We start from the raw sequence: 18,760 nt of genomic DNA, 5'->3' as shown, positions 1-18,760 counted from the left end.
AATATATTCGCAGGTTAAGTGAGGATTTTTGTGTAATTATATAACTATCATTAGTTTGTCTGTCATAGCATGTTGTGCAGGCCTATGTATAAATAAAAAAGGTTGGTTTTCTATCGCGACTTCTTCCCTACGTTGCTGCAGTGTTCTCTTTTATTTGAGGACATATCGTTTCTCTGCAGAAGTACACGTAAACTTGTCTTCGGGTAAGGACTAATTGGCGTCCCATGATGTTTAGTTGAAACTCGTTGACGATGCCACAGAAATGCTTCCAGGAAGAAAGAAAAGAAAGACACATTTAAGTTTCATAATAAAAGAGAAGGTGCAAAAATAATCACAGTTGTTTAAAATTTACTTTCGATTATTTTACTCATTTTAAAGGTATTTATTATCCAAGAGAGAAACATTTGTATTTTCCAATCATTATCCCCGAACGAGACTCAAAATGGCAGCCTTCTACTCAGCATAGTGAGCAAATACCATGTAATATTTCGTCGGTAATTTTGACAAAGAAAGGCTGGAAAATTCATGCAGTAGATATGATGAGCAGTGCCTTATTTGAGAGAGTTCTGAAAGGTAGAGGAACTAAATTCAGAGACATCGTTTTAGACCAGCAAGGAAGCGAGTTCTTCGCTAACGTTAACGAGGTGACATACGTGAACAACTCTCATACCCCAGAAGATGGGCCGGAATCTAGCCGACAGCCTCCCTTACATTCAACATTTAATGTCGGCCCAGCCAGTGAATCTAGTGACCAGAGTGGTGACCCACTGTCAAAAGACAGCAGTCAGCATATGTAAGTTAAAATTTCGTTATACATACCTCATCTCTACCCTGATTCCCTACATCAAAACGTTATTGTAATATTATAAGGTAGGTATAAGTTAGGGACTTAGCCTAAGCTATGCATAGTCAATACTGAATAAACCCTCCACAAAACAATGTCAGAAGCAGTGTGGCTTCAAGTATGGTGCACTCAAAACTTTGCATTGACAGTTTGTATTCATTGTCTAAAAGTTTCCTCTCTTTCTTGGACTATTAGAATTGTGATGAAACTGATTTTGCTGTAGACAGTGGAGGTGGGGGGGGGGGGTCTTCACGTCCCCTTGATGCTGATGGTCTACCTTTCAACCGTGCAGTCCACATAAATAAATGGAATGCATCTGAACCGCTCTTGGACGACTTCAAATTTGTTATAATTTGTAGTATCATATGCTTTGAAGATGCAGATTTAACAAGTACAATAAAAGAGGACAAGAAAATGATTTGGCACTGTTTCTTCATTCTTTACAAGCAAGTAGCATTATGCTCTTATGCTAGAAGAAAAAACGACAAGCAGAAGAGGTGGGGTGGGGGGAGGAAGGACTGGGTAGAGGTAATTTAGATGTAGCTTTGCAAAGTTACATCAGCATTTGATTCACTTTCAAACCCATCAATTGAGAGACTAGCTAGCACACTTATTTTTTAGTCTTAGGCCTAAGCTGGAGTTGGGATAGGCCTGAACAGTACTGTGAATAAACTATTCCTGAGGTATGTGTAAACAAAAATGTGTAGTTATTACATCACATTTCATATATAATGTATCTGGTGCAAAGATTATTCAGAAATGAATGCATATCATTGCTCTCTGTCCACCTTCTAAGAATGTTGAATACTCCTTCAGAAGAGGATTACTTTATACATAATTTAGACAAAACAATCGGCTACTGTATGGTCTGCCTTTATTGTTGGATGGTCGTTGTACTTCTGTATCCTTTCACTGAAAAATGCCAATCACTTCAAATTGTTTAACTGAAAGTAGCGTTGAGACTTCAAATATTTCTTTTTGGAATTATTTCTGTGTATCAGTGTCATAATGTATCAGTGTATCAATAATGTATCAACACATCTCTTTATCCCCCGTTGTATTTATTTGAAGGTCGATTCTACACTCCAAATTGGAGCAATTTGTGGCCAGGAAAGCAGACATACTTTTCAGACAGCACACCTCTCCCAGAGAGAATGTCCAGAAAGAAGAGGAAAAGCAAAAGCTGCATGTTTCAGAAGCTGAAAAGTCTGACTACTTTGCAATTTTACCTCCTTTGGAGCAATTTATGAAAATACCGTCAAAATACAGGAAGAAACATCTCTTCGGTGTTTTGCAGGCAGGGGACATCGTCATCGGGAAAGTCAAGTCCGTGAAAGACTTTGGTATGTTCCTACAGTTATTGTGCGTCTGTGGGGAATATAGCCGATACATTGAAGATTGTGATGTCATTGCACTCTTGCCAGCTGCTGACATAGGGGATAGGTTCTCCCAAAAGGTTCAACTAGACGATTTTAGGGCAGATGACATAGTCCGTGGGATGGTGTCAAAGGTTGACCCAAAGGAGGAAAAGGTGATCATCTCACTCAAGAATGGCACAGATGTTCGAGATGATAAGATTTTGGTAAGTTGTCTGTTTCCCTTCTCTGCGATGTAGAGAAATACTCACCGTCATGTGTCCTTAAAGGTAGTCAGTATAGGCATGCAATGGTATCTTGAAACATGTATCTCTTTTTCAGTGCTCCTCAATGGTAGAGGTTGAACAATTTACCCAGCATGCAACCCAGCATTGAACTAGAGTAGACTGTCCTTGTATGGAGTTTGTCATCTTGGTACACAGCTTTTTGAGAATTGTGTTAAAAGGTTGAAAGTCTATTTAGCCAATTAGTACAGAAACCCTGCAATAACTGTATCCATAGCTGTACACAATAAACAAGAGCAATAACTGTGTTTTTGGCAGACATTCAGGGACTAATTCAGTGATTAGATTTGTGTACCAGGTTTGAAGGCTGCTAATTTATCTCTCATAAATTACTATAGTTCCTCTGTACAAAAACTGCTAAACATCTTTATACATGTACAGCAACTTATCAAGCAACACCAGATAAATTTTTCCCTGACATTACAAACAGTTGCTTCGTCCGAGATCCAATGTACAGAACTGGTATCAATAGCCACCCTCTGAACATGTTGGTATGAAATAACAGTAACAAATTATATATGTTATCTTCTCTCTAACATGGTTTGCTCTATAAGAGCTAGATGGCATGATTTTTTCCATCCCAACAGAATTTTCAGGGATGATGAGTTAGGCTCTCTAACTTTCATACTGTACCTCTACCTACAGTACACAGGGTTTCTGTATTGGTTTTTCTAACATTGTGCTCTCTCTTCCCTAAAGGGTCTGTTGTCGGATGACGAGCTACCCGTTCATTATCGGAGGTCCTTGATCCAAGAGGAGAGTGATGAGACGTACAATGATTTACTGATCGATACACTTGGCTTTGACAATCCCAGCAGTGTGGAACTTCTTACTAAAGAGCTCAAGTTAATTGAAAATGATCCACCAACCAGTATGAGAGCCTTGCAGAGGTTTGTTTATGTGAAAAACACATTTTCTTAACAACAATTAATGAAAAATGAAAAAGTTATCGATTACAAACTTTGGTAAGCATGGTGTGGACCACAGTATTCTGCAGGAGATTATATTTAATGCTGTTTTAATCTGGAATTAATTCCAGTGTTAGGGCTGCATTCCTGAATAAAATTTTAGCTAAAAAGTCAGTTGAAGATTTCTCATAGCATGGGTATTTGATAATTACCACTTGTCATATTTTTGCTATTAAACTGCATACATGTATGGTACTGTTTATTAGCTATTTGTTTGGTTACATATTTTTTTTAATACAAAATTAAAGTGATTTTATGCAAAGAGCATTTTATCGAGCACATTCTGACAATCAAGAATATTTTAAATTTTGCAAAAACATTGAGTATTCCACCAAGACAGTCAAAAAACAAAATTAAATTCCAGGAAGAATGAGTGAAAATGAAGTATTACAAATTTAAGGTTCAATAAGCAGAAATGTTCATCGATTAGAAAAAGAGGCTCAGTCTGTTCAGGTGATGTTTACAAACTAAGATTGAACGTTCCAACCTGTTTGTCTGGCACTGGTTATATTGATAATCCATAAAGTTGACATGGTTGTTCGGTAAGGAAATTTGTTATTAAATGGAGGTCCTGTCAAGTACCGTATTCAATTGAGAAATGAGCTGTGATTTTCATTCATGAAGAATGTATAAGATATACTAAAGGAGGGTTTTCTCTCTCTCTCTCTCTATCTACAGAACTAACTTTAAAGACAGTGATTTTAGCCACAAGCTCAGAAAGAAGCAATCAGAGCTATGGGCAATGGAAAGGTTAGTTTCGTTTGGTTTTCATTGATTTTGTGTCTCAACAAAGGAGATTGAAGATATTTTTTTGACTGTCATGTCACAGGGAGAAGTTTTTGTTATCACAAATTATCTGTAACTTCATGCAAAGGTGGAAGTTAACAGTAAACTTTGTGAATGAAATGCCATTCTGTCTGTTTATACAAACTCATTCTTTATATAACTGCAGTCTGAGTTATTGAACACAGAAAACAAAATTTCATTTTTAACAGAAAACATGCAAATATTTAACAAGATACTTATCAGTGATTGATGTAGGGATATTATCTTGAATTCAGCAAGAAACTGAATTTAGAAACTTCAACATAACATTAGAAACGATGAGATTCTATAGTGGATTTTGCAAATTAGCCTGGAATTATAGATGTCAGCCTTGAGTATGGTAGATGAAAGGAAGAGAAAATGAGTGTTGACCCTGAAGTAGGTCAGGGGCAGGGGGGGGGGGGGGGTGCGGTGCTAAAATGTTACCAACTTGTTGTTAGTTCGTTTTTAGGTTTGCAGTGTCAAAGTTTTTGAACACATGGTAGTAACTCAAAGAGAACATAGTTTGAAGCAATTTTATTCTGCTTGTATTATGGAATGATTACAAAATAGTTAACAACAGACTATATACTCTGTGTTATCTGTCAAAAGTTAGTAGTTGAAGTAAACAAATTTCTTTGTCAAGATTTTTCAGCCATAGCCACTATAAAACAATCATATTTTCAGATGTTGTCTCACTGTAAATTCTTTCAAACACAAAATAATATTATATATCATTGTTCATCTCTGGTAGCGTTGCCAAAGGTGTGAACTTCTTCAAGAATGGTCAGTACACGGAAGCTCTTCAGTGTTTTAATCGAGCCCTAGAGATCGATGTGGATAATGTTGAAGCTTTCGTTGCCCGGGGAGCTTTGTAAGTACTTGCTTTGTGTACTCCTAATGATAGCTTTCACAGATTCAAAAGCCAAAAACTATGTTTCAATCATGATAAAATGATTCACTTTCGACCATGCATGACCATCCTGGTGTATTTTGTCCAGAACCGACTATGACCTCACATTTTCTTCTGTTTAAGTTCCAGTAGGTGGTAATTCTCTGCATATCCCCACCCCAAAGATAAAAAATTAAATGGATCTTCTGTAGTCTGCTACATGCTCACTTGCTTGTACACCCTAAGCTGTTAAAATGAGTGGCAACAGGTATGTACAGAGTTTAAACAAACAGAATATAAATGAGGCGTGTTGGCTTTTTGTTTGGCAGGTATGCAAACAGAGGAAACCTTTCCAAGGCTCTTCAAGACTTTGGTGAAGCGCTACGGGTAAATTCAAGCCACAAGAATGCCAACAAGTATATGTGTGAAACTTTGGTGGAGAAAGGCAAACAGTGAGTTTAAATGTATATTACTTCCTTGAATTTATCACATGGATATCATGACACGTTTATATATGATAGTCTGACGTAACATTGCTGGTAAACAATTGAGTTTTCAAAGTTTTGCAGCATCATTGAAGTCTCTTAACTTCATCGCTTATATAAAATACTATTTTTCCTGTGAACATTAAGTGCTATACATCCCACTATACATGCACTTGTATAGCATTTGTTCCAATTTTGCATCGCACTTCTCGATGCGATATCGGATAATATATTTCCTGATTGCCATCTGAGTGTGAGCAGTGTTGCATATACAGAGATGTGCTGGTCAAAAAGAAGTAGTTTGTCATGAAGCACATACAAGTAACAACCAGAAAAAACTCTGCACTGCAGATGAACCGCTATGAAATGAGTATCGGCTGTACGGTACAAAAAGTTATATTTTGACTCACTATGAGGTGGCTCAGGCAGCATGTTATTTTTTACTATGTTAGAGTCCCATTGAAAGAATAAAAAAATAACCCAACAGAAAACCCATGGATGAAATGCAAAACCATTTGTTTAACAAATTTGTAAGATATCGTCCGGATGTTTATATAAAAAAAAATAAAAAAATGATAACAATTAAAAAAAAAATCCTATTGAGTATCCTCTGAGCTATGGACTTAAGGAGACACAGACCAAATCATCATCTAAATCTTATCTCACAGAGATCATTGTGAAGAACAAACTCTTCCAACAGCTTAGAAATGCTCTCCTTTATTTAGAAGATGCTATTTTAAATGTCAATTCTGGGCATTGTCATTTTGTAAATCTGCGATGTCATATGTAGTGCCACTAGGTTCAGAAACACTCTCACTTTATCATTGCTTTTGTTTCCATATTTTTAAGGTAATATGTTAAAGGTGTTGTCACTGAAGCCAATGCCATCATTAGATAATGTTAAGAGCCTCAATATTTTAGATTGTGCATTTGCAAACTGATCTCCATTACAGAAATTAAACATTGTAATAAATAAAGAAAAACATAACATACATTGTCTCTGATATCTCCCAAGCGGAATCAGATTTTTCGTAGCTGTTTGGGATATTTTTTTATGACAGTTAATATTTCTTTCACCTAGACCAGTCATGATGGCTGGATATGTGTCTCCTTATAGGGTCTGTGTACTATACTAAAATAGTCCACCTACTCTAATTGATGAGTCTCAGATGTTTAAAGTGTCGTTTCTCAAATTAAATATTTGTGCATGAAGTCACCCATTAATGGAGCTTGTATGTTTTCATACAATGAGAATAATGCATTGCTCTTGAATTTATTCTTCATTGGAAATTCTGATTGTTATGATGAGCACTTAGCCATAGATGCAAGTATAAAATGCTGATTATTGCTGTTTTTGCATGGATTACCATTATCAGTCACATGACAGCCTTATGTAAAGGAACCAGTAACTTGAAAGAAATCTTTAAAAATTGAATTCATGAAATTTGTCTTTTCAAACTGATATTCATTCACTATCAAAATTGATAATCGGTTATCAGTAATTTGCACTTTAGAGTTCCAAACTTACTTGTTGGCTAAGTGTATTTTGGTTTATATTTCAGATGTGAGGACGAGGGTGACATAGAGAAGGCAAAAGAATGCTATCAGAGTGCTGTAGATATCAACCCCAACATGGATATGGCTGTTAAAAGCTTAACACGATTGGTGAGCATATTTAACGGTTCTTAACATTTCAGATGTATTGTACATTGTGAATTGATCATAATCTGATGTGGTGTAGAGAAGAAATGTAAAAAATATAATTTATTCATCTGAAAATAAAGTTTCTGCATTTTGCATTGCAGTGTAACCTTATGTTACACTGATAAAACCGTGAATATGTTCAAAGATAATGAGCTCTCCAGTTTCTACAGATAGAGGGGCTGTCATATAGGTCATAATGAGCATGATCTGTACTGTTTAACAATTTTTGAACTAAAATAACACGATTGCTCTCAAGCTTGCAAGCACACCTGTTGAACCTGTTGAAGGGAAGCCTCGCAAATCTTACCGCCATGTCCAGGCCGGCGGAAATCTCGCACCACTTGCTCATTATGCATAGTGCATATTGGTCACATGGCTGAATGCACACCAGCTGATAGCCAGCCTGAGTTATAAGCACAGTGTCATGACAACACAAAGCTGCTCATTGTTCACAAACAATGAGCAAACTTGGCCAAGTAAGCGGATAAACTTAAAGGGTTTTGACAATCAGTAGAGCTGTTTGCAAATTGCCTTATAATACACTAAAATCCGCCACTACCAAATGTCCGAGATTTGATACTTTAAATAATTCTTGCAAATCTTGCACGTTATCAAACCTTACAAATAAAATTTCTTGATCATTTATCAACGATCGTGAAAATCGGCTACTCGAAAGTTCAATTATTGTGTTCAAATCAGCATAGTAAAAGCTTAAATGCGGCGGTGAATGTAATTGTATAGCATGGAGGGTAGTTTGGAAACAGTGTACACTCAACTGTGACTCATTTTCTGCTTGTGGCTGTGCTCATTATTGCCGCGGAAAAATCCACCTGTCCGGACTCGGCGGTTAGATTTGCAATGCTCCCCTAACTATGTGGTTACAATTTTTGGCTCCTCCTTAACAATGTGTTATTTTGTTACATTTGCAAACTGTGATAGCAATACTTCTGTTAAATAATTGGCTCATTTTCTGTAGATGAGAATCTTAAGAACACTGTGCAACAGGTTAAATCTTCATAGTGAAGTGAAGTTAAGCATTTAAAACAAATTGACAGACAGTTATGTGTCCAATTCTTAGAAAACAAGGGTTTTGTTCTGCTCATAATACAGACACTATTCTCTTAAAATTGTGATTAAATTAGTATATGGCTTTAGGTAGTTCTGTCTGGGATATTTAATGTCTTGTGCTTCCTTTAAAGGTCATTTTTTTCTTGTCAACTTTTTTATTTGTGTGCTTTGTTCCCCCGCTGGCAGTGCATCTGAAACAGTTCTTCTTTTCCAATAGCAAAGTGACAAATCATATTTCTGTTTTCTTTCCACACCTTCATCTGCCATCTTGGTCAAATCTGACAAATGGATCCATTTTCTCGCTGTTGTAATGCTATTGATGACTTCCCCTGAATTGGTGATGTATTACCTGCTTTTATTCTTTGTTATATGACTATATTATAATCTATATATTAAACTTTAAAATTACGAATTAAAAAATAAAAATCTTTAGCAACAATCGAAACAAGATCAGTTGATTGATCCTGCAGATGTTCAAGTTTCAGCTGTAGATTTAATGGATTTAATATCATCCGAAAAACCTGCCAAGAAGAGGAAGAAAAGTCTGGAAGGTAAACCTGTAAGAAAGAAGAGAAGTGTATCTTCAGATCTACAAGACAAAAAGATGAAACCTGATGGGGAGGCACATTCAAAAAGAAAAGAGGATACAACTTTGAAACAACGTAAGAAAAGAGAATCGAAAACCTCCAACTATACTTCCAGTGATTCAGATTCATCGGACACTGACCAACATATGGCAAAGGATAAAGTCGATGAAGGTAAACGCAAGGTGCCTAAAGAAAAACTCAAAGCGAAAAGGAAACCTGTGAAAGAAGGTGGTAGAAGAAACTCTTCTAGTAGTGAATGCTTTGTCTCTCCAAAAATTAAGAAAAAGAGGACAAGTGACTCTTTATCTAAAATTAAGAGCTCTCCAAAGAATAGTGAAGTTGATGACACTCCCAAGACCCAAACTTTGTCTAGTAAGAAAACACAGACAGAAAAAGAGAGCAAACATCTGGATACTCTAAATCTGAAAAAGGGAAATCCAAAGTTAGATAGTGAACACAGCAAGAAACAATCAAAAGTCACCAGGAAGGCAAAAAGTAGTGTTCGCGGAAGGAGCAGACAAAGAAGTAAACGATCATCAAGTTCTTCATCTTCTTCCAGCAGCTCTTCATCTTCATCAAGGTCCTCTTCATCATGGTCTTCATCTTCCCCTAGTCCTGAAAGACAAAGGTCACATAGCCGTGGTTCCACAAAGGGCAGAAAATCATTGAAGTCAAAGGGGCAAAGAAAGAGAAAAATATCCAAAAGTGAAGACGTCACGAAGAAAGGTCTGACTAACAAAGATCACAAACATGAAGATAAATTTGAGACTGGCAAAACAGATAACCATAAGAAAAAAAAAGGAAAAAATAGAGATAGGAAAGAGAAAAAGACCGAAGTGGATGGACAAGATGACACGACAGTGAAGATACTTAAAGACAAGGACAAAGGAAAGGATCAGCAACAGAAAAAGACAGAAATTCATGAGTTTCTTGATAAAAATAGCCTTGTCATGATTTCAGAAAATTTAATTCCTGGAAGCAATGGGAAGACTGCCAGGTCCAGAGTTTTAGATGAAATCAGGAATGATGAGGATGCAAGTTCTGAGGATATGGTGTGGAAAATGGAAGAGAACAACAGTCCATTTGAGCTTACCAAAAGCCCAAGTAAGAGCACTGAAGGTGAAAATAATTTACAAAGACCAGGTGATGGAATGTCTTCAAAGTTAAGTAAAGAAGTGAAAGTCAAAGATGCAGCAAATATATCAATGGATGGAATTAGAGCAGGAATAACAATAGCTGACAGCATGGAGGGGAAACATGGAATAGAAGATACAAATAGTGTCGATAAAGGCACATTACCAACAACTGTTGATGATGCAATAAAGCAGACTGCCCTAGAGAATACCACACAAACATTAGCATCTTACTCACTGCCTGATGTTGAAAAATCAACCACTTATCTGAAAAGAAAATCTTTGCCATCAGATAAAGCTGCTCATGAGGATCTGCCAAGTATAAAACTGATAGGGAAAGATGATCTTGAAAGTAGCAGTAAGAAAGGTGAAGCTGCAGAGAATGGCTTTCAAGAGAAAGAGATGAATATTGGAAAGGATTTGATCTCCCCGTTAGGTGCCAAGGATAAGAAACCTGGAAGAAGAACATCTTCAGAGACTGTAAAACGACAAGACTCGAAAGAAAAAGAAGGCAGTCAAGAAAAACCAATTTCAAAAGAGAGAAAAATTAAAAACAAAAAGAACAGAGTTGGAAGTAGTGAAAGAAAGTCTTCCAACGTAGAGAGTGGAAAGAAACTGAAGGAAAAAAGCTCTAAGAGTAGCAAGAGAAAGAAATCAACAGCAGGATCTCAAAGGAGAAATGACAAGAGCAGTAAACATCGTTCCTCTAGTGTTTCATCTTGTGAATCTGACATTGTTAAGAAAAACAAAAAGGTTGCATTGAAAGAGAAAAGCAAGAAACATTTGAGGAAAGGTAAAAGAGACAGTTCAACTTCATACTCTTCTAGTTCTTCAAGTTCATCAGACTCTGATTCTTCGTCCTCCTCCTCATCCTCCTCTTCATCATCTTCTTCAACGTCCTCTTCAGCATCCAATGACAATGTTAAGATAAAAAAGGGGGAAGGGAGGTCCACAGGTAGGAAAAGATATAGGAAAAGACATAGGAAGAGGGGAAGGTCCTCTAGCTCTTCATCCTCCTTCTCGTCATCATCATTTTCATCTTCATCATCTTCATCAAGCAGTAGTAGTTCAGACCCTGAATCATCTCCAGATAAAGTACACAAGGAGAAGACTAAAAAAATGGAAGATGAAAGTAAATTGTCACAAAAAAGGAGAAGTCAGACACAAAAAAGGAAAACGGGAAAAAGAAGCAGTTCTGCAGCAAATAAGAAAAGTGGTGGTGGTAATAAAACAGGTAAATTGAAAAAGAACCAGAACAAGAAAAGGAAACGGAAGTCTGCAGACAAAAGGACACCTGAAGGTGAAGAGGCTATTCCTGACAAGTCAAGTGAGCTGAAGAAACCACAGGGTAAAGAGAAAACAGAAAAGGTTAAACGGTCAAGAAAAAGGCACAGGACTACTTCATCCAGTTCTAAAAAAGAAAGTAAGTCACCTGGACAACAAGTTGAAACCAAAGTTGCTGTGTTGTTATCACCGCGAGGTGATATGTCAGATAATGTTGACTCTGGAAAAGGTGATACTGGTAAAATGACTGCAACAACCTCTAAAGATGACAAAGAGAAAGTAACAAAGTCTGATAAGGGGGAACCCACTTCCACTTCTCTAACTAAAGTCTCACAGAAGAAAGAAAAAAATGCAAAGGAAAGCAAGTCTCCTCCTTCAAAAAAAGGTTCCAAAAAGAAAAAGAAGAAAAAATCCCTTGAGAAGAAGAAAGATAGTGCAGCTTCACCTAGTCAGATGATTGTGAATGAGGACAACCATGAGATAGATAGCTCTGAGTCCAAGTCCTCTGTATCAAGAAAGAAACATAAGAAGGAAAAACAGGAAGATTCAGAAGACGTCAAGACATTGAAGGCAAAGAACCGATTGCCTTCCACTTCCCCAGACAGAAAAGACCAAGATAAGAGATCATCAAGAAAAGAGGAGAAACATTTGAAATCCTCTGTGACAGATAATGAAGATGTTGATGAAAATTCAGAGGTCAGAAAGCAGAAACTCAGCCCAGAAATTAGCAAGCAGAATGATTCACCTGAATTGAAGGAGCCACTCCCTGAAGTTGACTCAAAGATCAAAACAAACAAAAGAAAAAGTAGGAAGTCATCTGATACACCATCCCGTAGGGAACAATCACCGGTTGCGACAAAGCACAAAGAATCTTTCAAAGAGAAACAACATTCAGCAAAATCTCCTTCAAGGTCTTTGTCCCCAAAAGGTAAAAAGTCGAGAAAGCAGGATGATGAAGACAGAAAACAAGATTTGCAGTATTCGTCAGCAGAAGAGAAGAAGTCTTCATCAAGGAAGAGACGAAATGGAGACTCTCATTCTTCTGTCGACCACTTAGATGATTCTTTAGACAAGCTTGAAACAAAAGAGAAAGAAAAAGAAGTGCAAAAGAAGGAAATAAATTCTTCCAAGAAAACCAGCAAAACAGAATCACAAGGTAAAACTTCAAAAGAAGTTGTAGGAAAGCATAATGAAGTGATCAATAAAAGCCAGTCTGAAAAGTTGCCAAAGGGTACTGATCTCAACATAAACTTGGAAGAGAAATCGGAAGTTTTAAGCAGAGGACATGCAAAGAAGTTAGAGCAACACAAAGGGAATGTTGGAAAACCATTGGAGGTGTTACGAGAACAGGATATTAAAGCAGCTTTGGAAAATAGGTTTGGAAAGTGGGCAGATTTGGACCCACTAGAGTCTCAGGAAGAAGGGTTCACTCCAGGAAATAAGGGTGTTTCATCAGATGTAAATATCAATGTTGTACAGTTACCTTCCAATGCTGTTTCAGAAAATGAACATAGGTTGCTGGCAAATCATCCACCTGTCCAAAGGATGGATTCAGTGCATAAGAAGGGATCTGTGGATAGTAGAAATCATTCTTCCTCCAAAACTGAAACGTCAGATTTGAACAATAAAAGAGGACGTAAAGTTAGTTCTCGGTCATCAAGATGGGAGGATAGGAATGACAAATCAGAGAGAAAGCTCTCCTCAGTTGGTAGTTCTACTTTTGAAGATCAGAAAAATAGCAGTGATGCAACTTCAAGGTCAGCAGAGTTAGAAGAGAGTGCCCTACGACTCCTTGCAGATGATTATTACAGTAGCTCTGGGAGTCCCGAGAAAGATGATAGGAGGCAAAGAAGAGGGAAAGGTTCAAGGAAAGAAACTTTTCATAAGACGAAACGGTGTTCTGAAACAATTGAGGATGGTAGTATCGATGGCAGCAGAAATAGAAAAGACACCCGTGAACGGAGATCAGACTCGGAGGAGTCTTTGGATGCAAAAAGACATGCCAAGAGGACACCTGAGAAAAGGAGTAGTAAGATGAAGAGTGACTCTAGAAAGAAATCAAAACAATCTTGTAAAGAGGAAGAGATCAAAGAGAGGCATGAATCTGAAAGTGACAGTTCAGAAGATGAGGGAAATTTTAACCAGGGTAAGACTAGGATGAGGAAATTAAGTACCAGCAAGACATCAAAAGGTGCAAGCAAGCATGAGAAAGGTGAGAAGTCGGGATACAAAAGCCATGAAGGAAAAAATAGAACCCTCACTGACTGTGTGGAATTCTCAGACTGTCATTTGCAAGAACATTTTCACAGAGACTATTGTCATTTGGTAAAAACTCCAGTTTTAAGATTAAGGGGTGGCTGTGAATCACAATTTAGCAGATCTGCTGACAGTGGTTCTTCTTCCTCTTCAAGTTCAGAAAGTGCCTCAGAGATATCTGAAACAGAAACAGCAAAGTTACACCAACCACAGCAAAATATCAAACATATGGAAAACGTCAGTGATAATATTCCTGTACAACAAGTGGACCCACAGGGTGAAACTGCTGCCATGTTGTCGACACCATCTTCTGACGATTCTCAATCTAGTAAAAGTTCCTCATCTTCAGGTTCCTCTCAGTCCTCCAGCAATTCATCAAGTAGTAGTGATTCAGATGAGTCCCTTAGTAAATCATCTGAGAAAAGTACATCAAGGACTGGTGAGGCCAAGGGAAGACAGAAACGGAAAAGACCATCCTCCACTTCATCATCATCGAATTCAGAGAGATTTTCAAGTCGAAAAGAAACTGGGGAAGAGAGCTCTTCAGATTCATCTGGTAATGTGGATGCATATTCTTTGTTTGACAGCTGGGAGGATTATATGGATAGCAAAGCAATTCATAATTCAAAAGAAGACGAGGACCAGAAAGTGGTGGATAAAGAAATGAAATATACAAAAGCTAAGATTCCTCCCTCTGACCACACAGATAATTATGAAAGAGAGATTGGTCGAGACGAGAACAAAACAGCTGGTGAAGAAATTCCAAGCCATAAGAAGGACTCTAAAGAATTATTGCTCAAGTCAGTTGTAAATAATCAGGTCTCATATGAAGCACCTGTACAGCAGAGAAACCAAACAAACCAAGTGTCAGCATCATCAGAAATGAATGCAGTGAGAAAACTTGGCAATGAACGTGACAGTAAGACAATCGGAAATCTGTGTGAAAAGAACATTGGTAGCACAAGCCAGATGCGTGAAGAACAACGGTACAGAAACAGGCAAACAGTTTACAGGGAGCCATGGAGACATGGAGGAAGGGACTACAGGAGAACAGCCTCTGATGGAGAATGGGATAGGTATAGGGGTGTTATACAGGTAAAAGAAAGCAATCCATTCTTTTACTTAAAGCAAAGAGATAAAGAGGAAATGCTTGATCTCATATATCAAGACAAAGTGAAAGAACTTCCTCCAAACAAATCTAGGAGTTGGTGGTGTTTGTAACAAAAGATAGGTGGTAGCTTTTATAATTGTAATATCTAAGTTCAACATGTAAATCATGTTTCTATGATTTGTACAGTGACAGCAATGCATTAAAAAGGTCATTCAATGGAATTCACAAATTGTGAAGTGTTGTCCACTTTGTAGCACTATAATCTGAATTCATTATGTCAACGAGAATATCTATTTAATCAAGCGATTTTATCCATGTGCTGCCTCCTCTTCTCCTTTGCTCTATTTGTTGTACCTCTGCTAGGCAGTGCCTTTGTACTGTGATGATGGTAGTGTGTGTTGTATTGAGATATAGATGGAAATCATTCTTAGGTTCTTCTCAAGGCTCCTCAAATGGGGTTGTAGCCCTGGCATACCGTTACAGTAAGGCAGTGTGCTCATTCAACCTTGGTGTAGCAACACATTAGGTGATAACTTCTTCAAGTTGTCCCTTTCCATAAATTATGTGTCAATTGTAAGGCCCTTAGCCCACCTATGACAACATGAAAACAGGATTAGGTTAGTTGTTGAAACAAGGTGTTGAATATAAAGGGGTGCGCTGTGCTTCCACTGTTTTAAAAAAAAATATAATTTGGACGAAAATATGCTTGTGGCTTTAGTTTGAGCAAATAACCTTGCAGTTTCGAAATTAATTAATTTTTTGAGAAAACCTTAACGATTAAGGTAAAGATCTTGCAGTTTTCAATATATTTTGCATGGTCGCTGCTTCGTCTTTAATTTTGATACTTTAGGCCACATTGTTTAATTTTTTTCATTGCAATGACTAATGAAAACGATTATTTTTGCCAAAGTAAGAGTATGTGAGTATACATTCCAGTCCATGCAAGCTCTTCAGTTAGATAAATGCTGAATGGTTATTGGAGGGTGGGGAGATTGTACTAAAGGACACGTCATCAAATTTTGAAGAAAAAAAAAATATTACCTCTCCTTCATTGACATTTATGTAGATTATGTAATCCAATCAATTGTGGTGTATAATTGAATTAATTATTTAGTGAGATTAAGACATTGGCATATCGAACCATGCAGGTCTTCTTCGCCTCTTCAAGTTTACCTAGGAATAAGCTCCTGCTTGAATCAAACATTCAGGCCATCTTACTTTCACATATTTACCTACATTGGCTTTTTTCCCATACATAAACAGTTGTTTTAAATGTTGTTTTTCTCTTTAAAGGGAAAATAAATGAAGAAAACATCTCTTTTTAGAAATTAAAAAGATAGCAGGTCAGCACATATAACAATAGGAAATGAGCTGCTTCTCTATTGGCCATCCCATAATTGTTCTAGATCATCTCAAAATGTGTAAAAATCACCAACCGATTATTGTATTTTGCTATTCTTGGCAATTATTGTTTTAACTTTTAATTTCACAGAGATGACATAGTTGAATAAGATCTGTCATGTATTTCTTATTGTTTGGTGACAAAATAGATGAGTTATGATCAGTTATTAAAGATTATTCTTATTACCCACACAGCTATGTTACAGTCAACAAGTGTCATTATGATATAAAAAAAACTTTTGTATATTGTGTGTTTAATTCTCTTGTACAGAAGAACTTTTGAGAAAGTCTGAATACATTTTCAGAAAGTTATGCATTGTTTTGGGTTTGTTTTTGTGTTAACATGTTATACGTAAAATATGTATAAATTTAAATGACTAAATGTAAGTTAATTACATAAATTTGTTTGAACCTCCAACAGTTTTAAGCCAGTTTGAGTACTCAGTACCTAAAATGAAGGTGCATGAGTAGATCATATGTAGAAAATATATTTTCACTGCACAAGTCACAATTGTTTGGTCACTTGAGAAATAGAGAGGTAACTGGCTATTAATGTGCATCCACATTGCACATGTGCACAGTTTTGTTGCACAATAGTAAAAGAAGACAACACATGCCTTGTTACGTTTCAAACAATTTAAAGGTAGGGTTAGTGTCTTTCCAACAAATTTTTCTACCACAAAAAAAGCAAACACAAGCTTTGAAAGGAACTACAGTACGTTCATTGGTAGATGACTCAATCATAATAGTGATGCAAACAGTTCGTTACTTTTGAAGTAAAACATGTACGTACAGTACCATACCCAAAATCGATTAAAATTGAGGGCGCACTCATATGGATATCCTTTCTGTTGATGATAAGTTTATGTAGCAATTCAAGGAATATCATATACCCGTTGTCGGTACGACCAACTTAAATATTGTCACAATAGTTTGGGAACAATACCTGGATAGTACTTGTTTACTATGCCATGTCATTTAGGCAATATTTTGGTTCTATAGTACGCTTGAGGGCTTTTCACACCCTCTTTACACTAGTTTGAAAAGTTGGCTATACTAGGCATACAATAACTTCTACGATCTAATAACACTAATATGTCGCTTGTGGAGAGTGGGCACAGCATATATGATGTTCGTTCTTCCAAAGAAATAAAACAGTTTCTCTTCTCTCGAAGTATAGCCGTATGGTTAGAGCCATCGCCCAACAACATATAAGATTAATAGAATACGCTTTTCACCGAATCACTATCTGCTATAGTTCGGTAGGTATAATAATATAAAGGTAGAACTTCGATCCATTTGATCATGATAGTACATCCATGTTTGGACCACGTTAAGTCATTAACCACAGGTAGTTACTGATTGATACTATGGACTAAGTATGATGCATATACGCAATTCATTCAACATACAGCGTAGAGAAAGTGGTTCAATCGCTGAGGGATAAAGTAGGCGGCCACACACCTCGAAGACTTTCATGTTCAGGTCCGTTCTCTCTTGAAAAGTGTCCGAAGCAAAACAGAATAGAAACGATGTTGTTTATATCAGTATAGATCTTACGAGGCGCGGATCCGGGATAGGGAGAGGGGTGGGGGTGTGAGCAGGGACATGATTTGATGTGTGAAAGTGGGGGAAACTTTGGGGAGGAGTCTTAAGGGAGGGTATGTGTCCCTTCCCTTTCAGATTTTTTTTTTGGATTATATAAGCCCCCGAGATGTAATATGGTACAATATTTAAAGGCTACTAATTGTGTATTTGAATATGTATAATTATACTATATGCATAGAAGTGTTACCAAATTTATTGAGCGACATAAAAAGTAACAAATGGATTTAAATAAGAATCGTCATAATGGGTCGATCTTTCTTGTAGCCTGTGCAATGACATCATGGATAAGTTTAAGAGTATCGCAGAGTTGTCAGTATTGCTGTGGCATCACCAACCAAATAACCACCGAATTTGAAGAAAAAAAGCCAACTTAAGGTTCGGGGAAAAGTGGAGGGGGAAGTGAGTGCCCCTTTACCCCTGTAATAATGCCTATGTGTAAGATTGGGGGAGGGGTTAGACAACCATATCCCCTAGATGTGAGTTCGTGTCGGGATCACCCCCTCCTTTCTAAAATTCTGTATCAGCGGTCCTATGCACGACGTAGTACAGTAGTTAGCAAATAACGTAATTTGTAAATCGTGACTAACCTTGTATTTGTTACAAGTATATCGGTACTGTACAGTGTCAGGGTTTGAATATAAAGCAACCACGGTTAAAGGTCACAATATATTAGCGTGCTACAACTTGCTAGTAGTTTCCAAATATACCGTTCTAGAGGGGTTGATCCTCAAAAATGATAAAATAGAGAGTTAAATATCTCAGTGTGTCTCTAATTGCCGTAATGGCAATAACACAAATTCTTTGTTGACAATTGAACATGGGTGACCATTGTTTTACTTTCTAGCATATTAATAGGTCAGACTGATGACCTTCAATTAATCGCTTGTTAAACTTGACCTTACTTGTTTCCTAGCATTACTGATCGGAAAAAGACCTTTTCATAAAGACTTGACGA

The 18,760-nt window shown here is 37.1% G+C and overlaps 2 protein-coding genes across 2 annotated transcripts in view; both read left to right on the top strand.

Moving 5' to 3' along the window:
* The first annotated feature begins 385 nt into the window (after positions 1-385).
* LOC139975146 (uncharacterized) lies at positions 386-17,455 on the top strand. The gene is made up of 8 exons (XM_071982788.1): positions 386-793; positions 1,916-2,426; positions 3,204-3,394; positions 4,151-4,222; positions 5,031-5,150; positions 5,498-5,620; positions 7,216-7,318; positions 8,859-17,455. Exons 1-8 carry the CDS (start codon positions 537-539, stop codon positions 14,904-14,906), a joined length of 7,425 nt encoding a protein of 2,474 aa, XP_071838889.1. The 5' UTR covers positions 386-536; the 3' UTR covers positions 14,907-17,455.
* The window catches only part of LOC139975178 (ADP-ribosyl cyclase/cyclic ADP-ribose hydrolase-like), a 54,494-nt gene continuing 53,055 nt past the window's right edge, over positions 17,322-18,760 (top strand). Inside the window, exon 1 of the mRNA XM_071982858.1 lies at positions 17,322-17,459. The gene's annotated coding sequence lies outside the window, so the exon portion shown is untranslated. The remainder of the gene's footprint in view (positions 17,460-18,760) is intronic.

This window comes from Apostichopus japonicus, chromosome 10, assembly GCF_037975245.1.
Source record: "Apostichopus japonicus isolate 1M-3 chromosome 10, ASM3797524v1, whole genome shotgun sequence".
Classification (NCBI taxonomy): Eukaryota; Metazoa; Echinodermata; class Holothuroidea; order Aspidochirotida; family Stichopodidae; genus Apostichopus; species Apostichopus japonicus.
Note: the sequence above shows the minus strand (reverse complement) of the source record. Positions and strands in the feature narration are given on the sequence as shown.

Bases quoted from the DNA above. Each gene is read 5' to 3' on its own strand.
- LOC139975146 (XM_071982788.1), top strand. From the start codon at position 537: ATGATGAGCAGTGCCTTATTTGAGAGAGTTCTGAAAGGTAGAGGAACT. The intron at 5,151-5,497 runs GTAAGTACTTGC...TTTGTTTGGCAG, and splicing joins TTCGTTGCCCGGGGAGCTTT to GTATGCAAACAGAGGAAACC. The intron at 7,319-8,858 runs GTGAGCATATTT...AAAAATCTTTAG, and splicing joins TTAAAAGCTTAACACGATTG to CAACAATCGAAACAAGATCA.